The sequence below is a fragment of the Sturnira hondurensis genome, unplaced genomic scaffold (assembly GCF_014824575.4).
Source record: "Sturnira hondurensis isolate 20B ecotype Veracruz unplaced genomic scaffold, ASM1482457v3 Scaffold0009719, whole genome shotgun sequence".
Taxonomy (NCBI): Eukaryota; Metazoa; Chordata; class Mammalia; order Chiroptera; family Phyllostomidae; genus Sturnira; species Sturnira hondurensis.
Window position 1 is genome coordinate 13,285,931 of NW_028082350.1, and position 15,040 is coordinate 13,300,970.

The 15,040-nt window shown below is 44.9% G+C and overlaps 1 protein-coding gene across 1 annotated transcript in view; it reads left to right on the plus strand.

The window, feature by feature from the left end:
- Nucleotides 1-6,765: 6,765 nt before the first annotated feature.
- The window catches only part of MRPS31 (mitochondrial ribosomal protein S31), a 28,688-nt gene continuing 20,413 nt past the window's right edge, over nucleotides 6,766-15,040 (plus strand). The window contains exons 1-3 of the mRNA XM_037057602.1: nucleotides 6,766-6,979; nucleotides 9,033-9,317; nucleotides 14,413-14,571. Coding sequence (XP_036913497.1) covers nucleotides 6,852-6,979; nucleotides 9,033-9,317; nucleotides 14,413-14,571 — 572 coding nt within the window. The 5' untranslated portion in view covers nucleotides 6,766-6,851. The remainder of the gene's footprint in view (nucleotides 6,980-9,032; nucleotides 9,318-14,412; nucleotides 14,572-15,040) is intronic.

Sequence of the window (15,040 nt, forward strand, 5' to 3'; positions counted from 1 at the left end):
TTTTGGTCACACAGCTAACAAGTCAATGCCCTGACCTCTTTGCTCCAGGTAGCTGTTTCCTGCACTTGGAATTGCACAATCCAGGGTCATCGGTGCTCCTGGCTCTGTGATAAAGGGGCAGGTGTGACGTAGGACAGAGGTAAGGGGGCAGAGTGGCTACATGGAAGAGAGAGCCTTCGCTCTTGCAATGGAATTTCACAAGGCACTGGTTAATGATACTAAGAGGGGACCTCATTTCATCCCTGGAAGGGTTTGGCCCTGACGCCAGGATGTGTCTTAACAAAGTATTGATTGGAATTGCCAATAATTAAAAAACATAAATTCTATCTGATTCAAGGGTACTTTTAATTAAAGAGGAGGAACAATACTTTGATTACACAATTTTAACTCCCATCAATTATTCTTGGCAGCCAATGTAACTTTCCTTGACAACTCCCTCAAATCCTCTGGAACCAGAGTTTGTATTGTATTAGAAGTAAACAGAGATTTGGATGCTTGTCTTTGTGAAATAAGGGGGTAATCTGTGTCCCATGAAAGAGTTGGTAGGACAGTGTTTGAGAGGGGGGCAATTTCTGTTCCTTTTCCAGCCTTGTTGAGCAGTAACTGACATACCTCACTGTATCAAGTTAAAGGCATACAGCGTGAAGGTTTGATTTAGATAGTTGTGAAATGATCACCGCAGTGGGTTCAGCTAACCGCCATCTGTTCACATGGATACAATCAAAAGGAAAAAAAAGAAGACACCTTTTCCCCTCATGAGAGGTTTATTTGGACGTACTCTTTGACCAGCTGTCTTCTGTTATACAGCAGTGTTGGCTACAGCCGTCATGTTGTATGTTACATTGCTAGTCTTTACTCATCTCACAACTGAAGTCGGTACCTTCTGACTACTTTTTTTTTCTTTTTGGCCTAGTGATAGGGGTGGGGTGGGGCTCAGGGTTTGCAGCATGAGTGACAGCTTAGCAGGGAGATCCTGGCCTGATTCCCAATCTCCCAACGCCAAGCCCTGCAGGTCTGGAAAAGTCTGGAAAACAGTAATGTGGTGCGGAGGTAGTGAGCTGTGTGTACACTTAGGAAACTGGGCTACATTGGTAATGGTGACTATGGCTGGACTTGAGAATTGCATGTGGAGATTATTTTTACCGTATTATTACTTTTGAATGTCTCAATGGCTGCCTGGCTATATTCTTAAAGGTCCAGTTTAGCAGGTTTGGAGAGGGACCTGGGTATTTGTATTTTTGTGATGTTTTATACAAAAATTATCAGGGGTATCTTGCTCTGTGTTCTTAGACACTCAGCCATTTAGAAAGTGCTATTGGAAAGTTGATCATTCTGAGCAAGCACAGACTGATGTATGTAGCTAGCTGTTTTGCATGGTGGAAATGTAGCTCACCCTCCACGTGGAAAACCAGTGGGGAGTGAGTGGCACACAGGACTATGCCCACAGTGAGGTCTTCCCGTGGGGAATAAGGCCTGCATTGTACCTAGACTACTATGAGACTTGCTTTTGCTAAAACTCCCCTCACCCTGAATTGAGGCAGCAAGGGCTTAATGCAGCTTCCTAAAATCTGAGCTAAACTTCCCAAGTATGGAGTGTGACAGGTTCAACCACTTTTCCCGCTGGTCTACAACATCCTTCTCTTTGAAGTAATTAGCAACATTCTTTCATTTGTTATCTGTAAAAGGTAGTCCCTTGCAGTGAACCTGTGCACAGTAAATGAAGACTACCCTCCATGTAATGTACCCAGAAAAGCAATAAAAGCCTGTCCAGGCAGGGACTGGCTCGCTGGCCCTCTTGCCCTCTCAGAGAGTGGCCATGCTGTCCCTTTTTCTCCACAGGACTTCTGTAGTCTGTGTGTATTTGTTCTCTAGCAGCCACAACATACACAGATCCTGCCGGTCAGGATCCGCCACAGATGTAATGACTAAATAAAATACAAAAATAAAGGGATGTATCCATTCTTTGGAAAGCCCAGCATATTTGAGGCAAGAGAGCCTAAAGATTAGCACAAGCCCTGGCAACGGGTGCCAGAGGGGGGAATCCCAGCACCCCATCTTCCTGCTCGCTGAATAGAGTAAGTGTTCTGGACTGAGAATGGGGGGAAAGGGCGGTTCTACCAACCGATGCTCTAAGTACCATCCTGGCTGCGACCCGCCACCTTCAGTGTCTCTGCTTCACAGCAGCTATTTTTATGCTTCTACCTCTATGGGCCACGTGCTAACCCTCTCCTTATAGCAGGATTCTTTCTCTCTTGCTGCACACGGAATGCTAAAACATGGCATTCCCTCCATCCCCAAGCGAAGATCCATCAGGAAACATTTCTATTCCAAGCCTTGTACCATGTATACCCTTAGAATTTGGAGGTTAAAAGCAAAGCCTGATTACGCAAGTGGCATGCACTGCAGGGAGGAAAGACGGTCCACTGTGAATTACAGAGGCATTTGGGGGGTGGAAGAGCAACAGGGAAAGGGCACATGGCCCGGCCCAGAAAGCCAAGAAGGGCATCCGGAAGAGGTGATGGCTGCGTCTTCAAGTGGGAGTAGGAGTTCTGGAGGAGGGAACCAACGTTACAATCTCAAGGAGGGAAGGCAGTGTGGCCAAGTCAGGCACATGGCAGTGATTCAGTGCAGGGCAGGAGGTTGAATAGGGAAGGCTGGTGAAGGAGCAGGCTGATCTGTGGGGGCAGGGGTGGGATGGGGTGCACAGACCTTCCCCAGAGTGTTGACTTCATGCACAGGGCGGTAGAGGGAGCCATTGAATGAAGGAGACTTTCTTTGAGAGGAGAAAACAAAAACTTGTGCAACAGCACCACCTAATGGAATACAAAAGAAAAACCTTGACTTACCAACCTGTTAGATTGTTAAAAGCAAAACAGTACTTGAAGATCTCAATATATTAAATGTCCAGGCAAAGAAAGACTCTGTCAAGAGCAATAAATAAAATAACCAAGGTAAGAAGGGACTTCAAAAAGATTAAAAATCTCCAGAAAATAAATGTAAAGACATGGAAGACTGTGAATTAAGTGGCAGAACATTCAACTTTGCAGCGCTGTAAAAAAAAACAAAACTCAGTGAGATACAAGAAAACTCAGAAAAGCAGTTTAATGAGCTCAGAAACCAACAAACTAAAGGAGGACTTTACCAATGGGATTTAAACTACAAAAAAAAATCTGGAGCTGAAGAATTCAATAAATGAGACAAAGAATGAACTAGCAAGCTTAGGAAATAGAAAGGACCAGATGGAGGAGAGAGTTGGTGACACTGATGATAAAGCTCCAGGAATGACTCAGTGGAAGATGAGAGGGAATTGAGAGTAAAAGGTGAATGAAAGAACTATGAGGATTATCTATTTAAAAAGAGCAATATAAGGATATTGGATATATCAGGAGAAAAAAGAGTGGAAGAAAGAATGAGAGAACTTATTTGCACAAATAAGTGATGAGAACGCCCCAAAACAAAAATACAGAACTGAGACACATACCATAAAAAAGAGGAAACAGAGGGGGAAAAATTGTACAATACCACAAAAACTAAAATAGTAGGCAAACATAAGGCATGGGGACACAGAGCAACCAGAAAACAAAAAACAAAACCGCTACAGGACGTCCTCATATATCAATAACTACACTAAGTGTAAATGGACTAATCTCCTAATTACAAGGCCCAGAGTAATGGGATGGGTTAAAAATCAAGACCCAGCTACCCCTTGTTATATAGGGAGATGCACCCCAACTACAGAGACAGACACAGACTCGCAGTAAGGGGGCAGAAGACGATGTGCCAAGCAAATGGTCCCAGAGAAGCGTGGGTGTGGCCAGGGTTATGTCGGACCAAGTAGGTTTCAAGATAAATAAGAGACAAAGATTCACATTTTGTAATTATGAAGGAGACAATTCATGAAGACATAACACTTCATATATATAAACATCCACCCTGGATCTGTGTGTGCACACACACACACACACACACACACACACATACCTAAAGGGAGACACTGACAAAAATGCAATTATAGTAGGGGTACTAAATACCCCGTGGATAGCACTGCATAGGCTACCTAAACAGAAACAGCCTTAAATGACACATTAGACCAAATGGACATAACTGGTATTTACAGAGCTTTCCATCCCCGAAGTGAGCATTCTTCTCCAGTGCACATGGAACGTTCTCCAGGGGAGACCACACGTTGGGACACAAAACTAGTCTCAATAAACATAAGAAGACTGAAGTCATACCAAGCATAATTTTCTTTCTCTCTTTTTTTCCCTTAGGAGTCCTAGACCCACACCAGGCCCCCAGCCCAGGGTTCCTAGGCCAAGAAGATAAGTTCCCACAACTTCCGGCTGCAAAAACCAGCAGGGATTGAGTTGGTGGAAGAAACTTCTGGAGCCCCAAGCACTTCCTCTTAAAGAACTCACACATGAACTCACCTGCTCAGATTCACTCCCTCTGAGCTCCAGCACCAAGGTAGCTGCTTGAAAGGCATCAGTGGCATAAAGGGAGGAACTGAAGTGTCTGGCATCAAGGTGAGCAGAGGCCAGTGTCCCTTTGCTAAACCCATGCCCCACCGAGCCGGCAAGCCGGTGCCAAGTCTGAGACTCTGTCAACCTGGCTAACACTGTTTGACCCACCTTGGAGATCCCCAGAGACTCTGCCCCACCCAACTTACGGGCCCACCTCAGCTGCTTTTCCAACTGAATGGCTGGTCTTGGCTCAAGCTTCACAACTTCCTAAATCCTCCCAAATGAGCAACAGCCAGCCTCAGTGAGTCCCAGGCCCATCACTAGCAGCAGCCAGCCTAGATTCACACCTTGGCTTTGCCTGAGAATCTCCAAGCCCAGCACCCATGTTTTCAATCATAATAAAATGAAATAAGAAGAAAGCTGGAAAAACCACAAATATGTGCAGATTAAACAACATCTACTGAACAATGACTGGGTCAAAAAAAACAAATAAAAGGAGAAATCAAAAGATACATAGAGACAAATGAAAATGACAACCCAACACATCAAAGTTCGGGGGATGCAGCAAAAGCAATCCAAAGACGTTCACAGCATTGCAAGCCTACCTCAAGAAACAAGAAAAATCTCAAATAAACAATCTAACATTTCATCTTAAAGAACTAGAAGAAGTCCCAGTAAGGGCATATGCCTGGGTTGCAGGCCAGTTCCCAGCAGCGGCCAGTTCCCAGCAGGGCATGCATGAGAAGCAACCATACACTGATATTTCTCTCCCTCTCTCCTTCCCTTCTAAAGATAATAAAATTTTTTTAAAAAGAACTAGAAAAAGAAGAACAAATGAAGCCCTCAGGCAGTAGAAAGGAAATAGTAAAAATTATAATGGAATTAGACAAAATAGAGAAAAAGATTACAGAAAAAATAAATAAAATGGAGAGCTGATTCTTTGAAAAGACAAGTAAAATTGACAAAGCTAGACTCACTAAGGAAAAACAAAGAAAGACTCAAATAAATAAAATCGTAACTAAAAGGGGCCATACAGTAGAGCAAAGCTGCATTCGTCTCCACTTGTGACTCAGCTGGGCACGCATACAGGTCCGGCCCTTCTCATACAGCAGGAGGGCAATTTACAGGGTCTGCGCTTTGGAGTAGTGGGACCAGTACAACGGGGACAGGATCTTCCCCAGAGAAACTGTGAGTTTGAGGCAGAAATGTCAGTGTCCTGGGTTAACATTAAAAACAACAACAAACCCTTTTAAGGAATATATAAGAAATTGGAAAAGGACGAAGTAACTATTAAATGCGATTTCCACAAACTGTTTATTACATTGAGGATGGATTTTCCACTGGCTATCAAATATCAGACTAAGTATTCCTTGCTAATAATATTCCATGTCTTGATGTGGGTGATGATTTAAACGTGCCAATTAACTTTGTGGTAATTTGTTACGCACTTTTTCATCAACAAGTTCAACTTTTCTGTATGTAAGTTATACTTTAAATTAAGAAAGAGAGAGACAAAACTCCCCTGAGTATGCTGGGTTTAGCATGGTCGCAAAGGTTCTGTGAGGGTTAGTGGATCTCAGCAAGGTCTCAGCATAAAAGCCTGTTTTCAGCATAACAAAAAATTTACTATCAATCTTGATTCTTATTTGAAACTGCAGAGAAAATGTTGAGGTCAACCTTCACTCGCTAGTATGGCAATCTAAGTCCGCGGTGCCCACTGAACCCAGCATCTCTGGCAGGGCTCAGGCATTCCTGATTCGAGATCCTCAATCTATTGCTTCTGGGCCACGGCTCTCTGCCTTCGTCGGGTTCCTAAGGCGGGGGGGGCGGCGGGCAGCAGAAAGCCTTTTTACCGCTCCTTTTATCTTTAAAATCAGTTCTGAAAAACAAACATATATCTCATGTTTTGACTCTACCCCAAGTACAGAGACCGAAAAGAAATACTAATTGATCGGGCAGCAGGTCCCATTCGTAATTTTTTTAACCTCATTGGTGGCTCTGGATCACTCTGGGGCTAAGATGGGTGCTGTGGACCTTCTCCCCTCGACGCTGCACAGGAGGCTCCGCTCTCCGCCTCGCCGACCGGCCCCGTCGGCAGAGTCTGTCCGTTGATCACTCCCTCGCTCTGCCGGCTCTCTCATCCGGTTCCGGCCTCAACCAGCGTAGCCTCGCTGGACGTGGTCCACTGTCGATCCCCCTCTGGGTCAGAAATCGCCGGGAGAGGGAGCGCGGCCGAGGCCGGAACGCAGTTCCCGGGCCCTTGTTGCCCACCGGAAGGTACAGGGAGAGGAACGCGCCCGCCCGAGGAACGGAAGACAGGAATGGGGGGGGGGCGTGTTTGGCAGGGGACACGCCGGTACCGCTCGCCGTTCAGTCTGTTTCTGGGCAATGTTTCCAAGAGTGTCAGCGGTCCTGCCGCTTCGTCCCCGTCCCCGCCTCCCGCTGTGCTCCGGAGGCCCCGAGGCGGCGGCGGCGGCTGCGATTGCGCTTCTCCGTGCCCCGCACGGACCGGTCAGGTACCGCCTTCCGCCGCTGTTAGCCCCGCAGGGCTTCGGGCCATCCCCCGGCCTCCTCCCGCTCCTTCATTTGTCACTCTCCAGCTTCCTGAGGCCGGTGTTCCTCCCCGCGGGATCTTAGAAGCCATTGATTCAAATTCGAGGAAAGGGAAGTCCCAGAAAGATAAAAGAACTTGCCCAAGGTCGAAGCGCCCGTGGGAAACAGCTATGGTGACTTTCCTGGTCTACTTGTCCTGGCTCTTGCTACGACACGCCGCGCCTTAACCCTCTCGCCACTTCCTCCCCTCGTTTTATCCAAGCTCCAGAGGCGAAGTATTGTCTTTCCTTTTTTCCTCCCAGAATTGTGAGGCTACCCCTCCTGCCTTCATTTAGACTTAAGTTAATTATTGAAAGTACTTGCAGTGTGCCAGCATGAGACAGTCCTGCCATCACGGAGCTTACGGTTACCCCAAGGAGGCAGTGCACGTGGAGTTATAGCTGAGATAGCGTAGGGAGCACAGAATGCTCTATTAATTAAACACATACCGGTAGTTGCTGGGTGAGCAAAGAGGGGCACCGACTATTGTAGGAGACTTTCCGAGCGAGTATCCTTTCTGGGAGAGCAGTCTGAAATAAGGCGGACCAAGCCTAGGCAAGAAAAGGAGTTGTGGCGTACTTGGTGGCACTCGGTACTTTCTGAGAACCCTCATGATTGTGACACTTTAATTCTGTGGCACATATTTCGTGCAGTACGATTTGGGGCCACTGGGGTGAATAGGCACAACCTTGAGGCAGGTTGGAAGCAGTGGGGAGGAGGAGAAGGCGCCCGACGGAGGGGAGAAATAGCACTCGTAGAATTGATAGAATGCGACATACATAGGAGACAGGGGTAGTATAGTCAAAGCAGAGATTTCAGCTGGTTGCCCTGAAGGATTAGGGTACCGAGGAGAAGCTTTGATTGAGAAAGCTTTTAAAATATGCCATAGTTTTTAGAAAAAAATATGGCTATGGGAAGAAGCTCGTTACTACAGAAGAATGAAAAACAGAAAAGTCTGTCTGAGAAGGGGTTCCTGAATGTGGTCTTGAATGTGTTGTCTTGACGTGCTGATGAGATGCTGTCAGTAGAAACACGCCCAGGAGGGAGGTTAGGGCTGGAGTTTTCTTGTCTTAGTGGTAGGGAGTTTTTTCCTCTCCGTGATTTTCCTGGTACAAATACAATTTCCATGTTACTGTAGCATGGTCTTGGGAGGAAACATTGAAATACGGGTTACACGTGGCATTCATTCCCTTGATTGTCACCATTCTGTTATACCTTTAATTTAACTTTCACATGTGAAATAATAATTAGAGCATTTTCCTAAGTCAAGTAATACCAAATATTGAATACTATAATGTGGCTCCTTTGTACAGATTATGAGGATACTAGTTATACAATGAGTTTTTCATTCTGATTTTTAAGTGCCTGATGAATTAGCCTCTGACATTTTTATAAGAATCTCAAATAGTTTGTCTTAGCATTTTTGGAAGTAGCCATTTTCTTTTTCATGAAAAGCCCCTAACCTGGTGCTGCCATTAGCTGGCTTTGAGAGCTTGACACAGTATTTAACCCATCGTCCGATGCAGGGTCTTGAGATTGTTTTCATCAGAATCGCCTGGGGTCTGGGTTCAGTGATGATCCTTGGCCCCCATTCCAAACCTACCAACTAATAATCTCAGGAATCTAAGTTTTGTTCATTTGTTTTTAGAAAGAGGGGAAGGGAGGGAGAAGGAGAGGAAGGAAACATTGCTATGTGAGGGAAACATCAATCAGCTGCCTCCTGCATGCCTGCAAGTGGTGACCTGGCTGGCAATCCAAGGATGTGCCCTGATGGGGAACTGAACTGGCAACCTTTCAGCCCAACCCACTAAGCTACACCAGCCAGGGCTATACCTCAATTAAAAAAAAAAAAAAAGCGGGGGGAAAAGATGGGCTTGATTTAAAAAAATTTAAGAACACAGAGAAACAGTTCTGTGTCCTAGCTTTATTATTTGGATTGTGTTTTTTCTTTTTCTCTCTCTCTTGTTACCTTTCCAGGACGAAAAATAACACCCAAAGGTACTTTGGCACTAACAACAAGACCTGTAGCAAGAAAGATGGGCAATCCGTTCCAACCCAAGAGATTCCCAAGGAGACAAAGAGCCAAGGCAGCATGAAGGAGGATGGGAAGAAAGGCTTGTTAAACATCATTAAGGACATGAAAGTTGAGTTAAATACAGCGAATGTGCAGACCACAAAGCCACCCAGCAGAAAAGCGCTTAAACGTTTGGAGGCTACGACTGGCAGGCTTCAAAAAGCTATGGGAGATGACCCAAGGAAGAGGTAAATTAAATTACAGTTTGAATGTTCTCCTTTGAGAGTAATTTTGAAACTCCAGTTTTTTCTTTAGAAAACAAAAATTTTTTTAAAAATCATTAGTTTCATTCCCAAATGTTTCTTCAAATTCAAATTCGAGCGCTACTCTTCCCTAAATACACCTTTCCTTTAGTCTGGACCTGACATGTGCATTCCATTCTGCGCATCAGCATGTCCACCTTCTCAACCCAGCCACAGCTCCTGGCTCTGAAGAGCTTTCCCTGACCCAGCGGCCCGTCCCATGTCCCCGGTCCCCGATCTGGGCCTCTCTGTATCAAGTGTCATCCGAATACCAGCTGGTCTGTTAAAGCCTTTGTCTCTGCTTTCTTTCCTGTTGTCACTAACGTTTCTAAAAACAAAACGAAAAACCTTCTTTACTGGATCCTCTGCTCGTTTGAGTTCTCTTTCCTGCTGGACAGATTCCTCTTTCGAGCAGGACCTGCATGCCTCGCTGTTTTTCTTCCAGGACTTAGGACAGCCCGAGGGAATAAGTGGTAGACAATGCTGGCTGACTTGCTGTAAGCAGTGTCTCCAGGAACCACGTGCGTTCGTGGGGCTGCACGTGTGGAGGGTGCTCATTCCTCTGTAAAACAGAGACGTGAGGGCTGTTGCAGAAAAGCTATGAACTGTCTGCCAACAGGTCACCGTAAGTGCATTAGAAGCCGAATAGGTGACACCTGTGCCCTGGCCTTTTGTAAAAGGACACTCTTTAAAGTCAAACAACCATTGTTACGTATCATTTATGAGCTGTGCATCACTTAATGACCCCTGTTTATCATTTAATGGTCATTCATCTGTTTTGTCTGTGTGGGTTTTGCCCATTGTTCTGCTCTTTTGGCGAATTTTCTGAAGGCTAGACAAACCTGTGGGCTCACCAGACTTTTGACAGCGCAGGTGTGGGGTGGGGGGCGGTGGGCGGTGGGCAGCAACAGTTCCCATCCAGACTGGATCGCAGCTCTGCGCATCCTTGCAGAGTTTTTCATTTAAAAATATAAAGTAAAAACCATTTAGATTGGAAAACATGGAAGGTACTGAATTAATGGAGGCTAAGTATCAGTTTGTACACAGAGGCTCCAATAATGACTTGAGAAGAGCTGCTGCTGGTCTGTGTTTAAATGGGGGGATGTCTGTATACGATCTAGACAGCAGGAAGGGGTAATGGAGAATTCCACACATTCTCCCACATAGTCAGCAGCAGTGTTAACTGCCATCAACTGTCTCTTGAAGTTATTAACAGTTCATTTACATCCTGATTTGTGCGTAGCTTCGTGTCTCAGAAGAGCTTGTTATGAAATTTCCATTTAAAAAATTCTACCTAGCATGGAATTTTAGCATATTGTTTACAACTGTTTTATGTGGCTTCCCTTGACCAATGATCTTCAGTGCTCTGAGCCTCTGTGGTGTCCTTGAAATATTGTAATTACTTGTGCTTATTGAGAGTATTGTATTTCACTAAGTGTGAGTGCAGTCAGTGACACTCTAGCATTCGTGGTGGTGTTTCAGTGGCAGCATTTTGTGGTGGTGACAAAGAACGTCTTACACGAATGACATCATTGATTTAAGTCATAAGGTCTATAGCTTTAAGATCCCCATCACTGATTTCTCTTTAATAAACAGGAAGAATAAACAGGTAGATTCCTGTTTCCCAGAATGACTTAATTATTATTTTCAGAATTTTTATGGAATCTCTTGTTTTCTACATTATGTCACGTATTAAAAACACCTCTGGAAAGTATAATTGGGTGGTAGAGAGGAGGCTGATTCAAACAGTGAGTGCCCATAGTAGGTACCTCCTCCTCCTCTTTTAGAAACAACATAAAAATACATGTGTTACAGACTAATGAACGCCCAAACATATGTACTTACCTGGAGTGAGTTGTTTGTTAGCCTCAGACCTGTGTATGACCCATTCTTATTATAGTTACACAGTTCAATTAACTGGTACTGAAATAGTTAAAATGAGTTGAATGCTATGCAAACATTCAGTAAAGGTAATTTTCGAAATTGCTTTCCAATTAGATATGAATGAAACAAGCACAATAATTTAGGAAAATTCTACACTGGTTGCTTTGTAAGCTTTTTGAAGTTCTTGCTCCACGTTTCTACTTAAAGAAACCGAAATTGGGAACACTGGAGAATGTACAATGTGTGTGGTGTGTATGTAAATGCTCTGTCTTGGAACTGCTATCAGTGGCCCTGTCGTCAAAGAAGAGGCTTGGTCTTACATCAGCAGACTGGTGAATGAGGTACATTTGTTCTTAAAAATCTATCTTTTGATGATTCCTACTCTCCCGCCAGGGGGTCCTAGATGTGCAGAATGGGGCTAATTTATCACCTTTGGTCACGATGCACGGGCAGTGTTGCTTCGTGCACAGTCTGCTTGCATTTCTTTATTTGTGTCGTATTGAACCACCATTGATAGAGCCACAATGGCAGCATAACAGCTGCCCAAGAATTTAGTGGCGTAAGAACGTGTTTGTTATGCTGTGGATTCTGTGGGTCGGCAGTTTGGACAAGGCAAGGTGGAGCTTTCTTCATAGTGTCCGGGGCTTCGGTTAGAAGGTCCGGAGTCTGGGGGCGGGAGTCCCCTGAAGTTAGCTCGCTCTGGGGTCTGGAAGTTGATGCTGGCTTTCAGCTGAGACCGTGACTGGGTTGACAGCAGGAGCACCTTCACGTGGCTTCACTGTGGGGTCTGGCTTTCTTACTGCGTGTTGCCTGGCTTCCCAGAGTGAGTGTCCCAAGAGAATGGGACCAAGGAGGAATTTGTGTAGTTTTTGTGACCTAACCCTGGAATCAGACTGGATACTATTGCTGCTGTCTGTGTTAGCTAATTATTGATGAGACCAGGGAGAGCAAAGGGAGTTAAATGGAGAACATGAGCCTGTTGCTTTACCAGGAAGCCACACTTTAACACCCCAGGGAATCGGAGCACTGTGTTCCACCAGGGGAATCAGTATTCCTCCCTTCACCCCTCCAGCCTGGGGTCGTTGAGGGGCACAGGGGCTGGGGCTGGACCATACAAGCCCATCACTCTAACTAGGGGATGTAGACTCATCCAAAGCCCGCAGGAGCCTGGGAAATTGGTCATTTTGCAAAAGCACTTGGTCCAGCCCAAGCTAATGGAATCCCAGGGAGACACAGAAGTGCATATGCGCGCTTGCTCTTTCTACCAGACAAATATTGCTGGAACTAGAATTGTCGGGCCAAAGGATGTGTATATTTTCGGGTTTGTGATACACACCACCAAACTGCCAAAAGTCACACCAATGTACATGTCCACTAAATAGTATCTTTCATGTCATCAGGGTCCCTTTTCTGAAATTTTGTGTGTCACCCAGTTTATGTTAAAGAAGTTCAGAAGTACAGAAGGGTGTAAAGTGAAAAAATACGTATTCATGAAATAGTCTGAATTATGGAATAGAACAGATTGTTAAAAGATATTTAAAAAATTCTCATCACTTGTTAAAATCTATGTAGAAATATCCCTGTATTTGGACAACAGAGGCTCCCCCACAACTTTTACTAAGTATAACACTTCAAATTATAAGCCCAAGAGTTAGGACTGCATAAAGAACCCTGTCATAAAAGGTATGGCTGTGGGAATGAACACACTTCTAGAGTCTTTTCCACTCTGGTCCAACACACAGGGCTGGCAGAAGTCACGCCTGCTCGAGTGGGGTTGGTAGGGCAATAGTACGGGTGTGGTCGTGTATAGTTTTAATGCGAACATGTGCCCTAAAATGTCGTGTGGTGTGCTTGGTGTGATGGTGTTGTTACAGAATTGCCTGCTTATGGTTTGTAATAAAACGGGGCAATGTTTGAGCTGCACCTTACATAGTAAAATGTGAGAATATACTTCGAAATAGTTGATGAAAGAAGCACAGTGACGTGAAGTAAGATTTAAGCTTTATTCTCAGGTAACTTTTCATCTAACTGTTCTATTTCCTCCTCTTTATTTTATTTTCCTTCAATTCCAATGAGGTTTTAGATCTCCTGTATCTTAGTAAAGTCCTGCAGGACTTCACCCGGCAACCTCCGGGCGGGCCTGGCTTGTGTAGTGGACGGGGTCGTGGTATAGAAGGCAGGGCAGAGCCCAGCATTCATGTGGACCCCTTCATCGAAGTTCTCAGTGAGTTAAAAAATACAGATAATTTCTTTTTATCTCTGGCCTATCATACTGTTAACTTAGCCTAATTTACTGGGGAGTGGCACTTTTTTAGTCTTTTGTCACGGGGAATTTAAATCACACAAAGGAAACAAACTCAGGTAATGAACCCCTTTGTGCCTGTCACCCAGCTTCAGCAGTCAGTGCCATTCTTGTGTCATTGGTACCTTCGCCCACGTCCGGTCTCCCACTTGACAGTACAGTGAAGCGCAGGGTTTTAACGGACACGTCTGCCCCTGCCACTCACACATTGACCCAGATGCAGAGCATGTTCCGTTGTCATGTGCCCGACTGCTGTCCTGAGGCGGCCACGGTTCTGGTTTTTTCACCCTAGATCAATTTGGCCTGTTCTAGAATGTGATATAAAGGGAATCGTACACCACATACTCTTTTGTATCCTACTTCTTTTATGCAGTTTCATTTGTGGTGTGAGCTAAGTACCATTTCGTTGTATGGATGCGCATGTACCACAGTTTGTTTTCCTGATGGTAGATGTTTGGGTTGTTTCCAATTTTAGGCTATTGTGAATAAAGCTTCTGTGAACAGGGATAGCCACTTTTATATTTGCTTGTTACATGTATATATAGAAGTAAAATGACACCTAGTTAAAAACCTACCAATTTATAACTTTTAAGGCTGATCCCTATCCACCTTAATATAGTTTTCTGAGTTAATTTTGTGCTTCAACAAGTATGCATTAACTTTAACCTTTGACATTTAAGTTTACATGAAACCGATACTTAATATTTAAGAACTCTTGATTTTGTCAGAAAATGAAAGGTACATTTTTGAACAAAAAACCATTTTCTCTGAAAATACCCTTTTACTTTCCGCTAAACTGGTGGTATGACAAGTAACGCCTCTGTTTCCATCTCATTTGTTTCTCTTCTTCTTCAGAAGTGACTCACTGAGCCCGGAGTTGGTGGCGGCGGCCTCTGCTGTCGCCGAGTCTCTCCCTTCTGACAAGCAGGCAACCAAGTCAGAGTTGCTGCGGCAGCTGCGACAGCACGAGGAGCTCTCGCGGGCGCAGAGAGACGGAGGAAGACCCAAAATCAGGTGGGTGACCCGGACGTGTGTGGGCAAGCCGGTGTCTCAGAAGGAACGAGCTGTTTCTCTGTGACTGATGAGTAACGGGAGGTCTGTCCAGAAGGGATCCAGCCAGGTAATATGAGAAATAGAGACACCGATGGAAGAGAATACAAGATACAAGAGACATTGTACACAGGACAGTCTCAGTCCCCTTCACAGGAGGCACCTTGGGGCCTCACGCAGTTCTCCCGGTCGCTGTCGGCTGCCCCATCGTGCTTTTCTGAATCTCATCGATGGGCTGAGAGTCTTCTTTTTCTTTTTTTAAAAAATTTTATTGTGTTTTTTTACATTACCTTTTGGACCCCGTATATCTCCTCCCCTCAGCAGTCACCACACTGTTGTCCGTGAGTCCTTTCTCCTTTTTGCTCGATCCCTCCGCCACCACTAACTAGTCCTGTTCTTCGTCTGTGAGTCTGTCCCCATTTCCTTTGTTCAG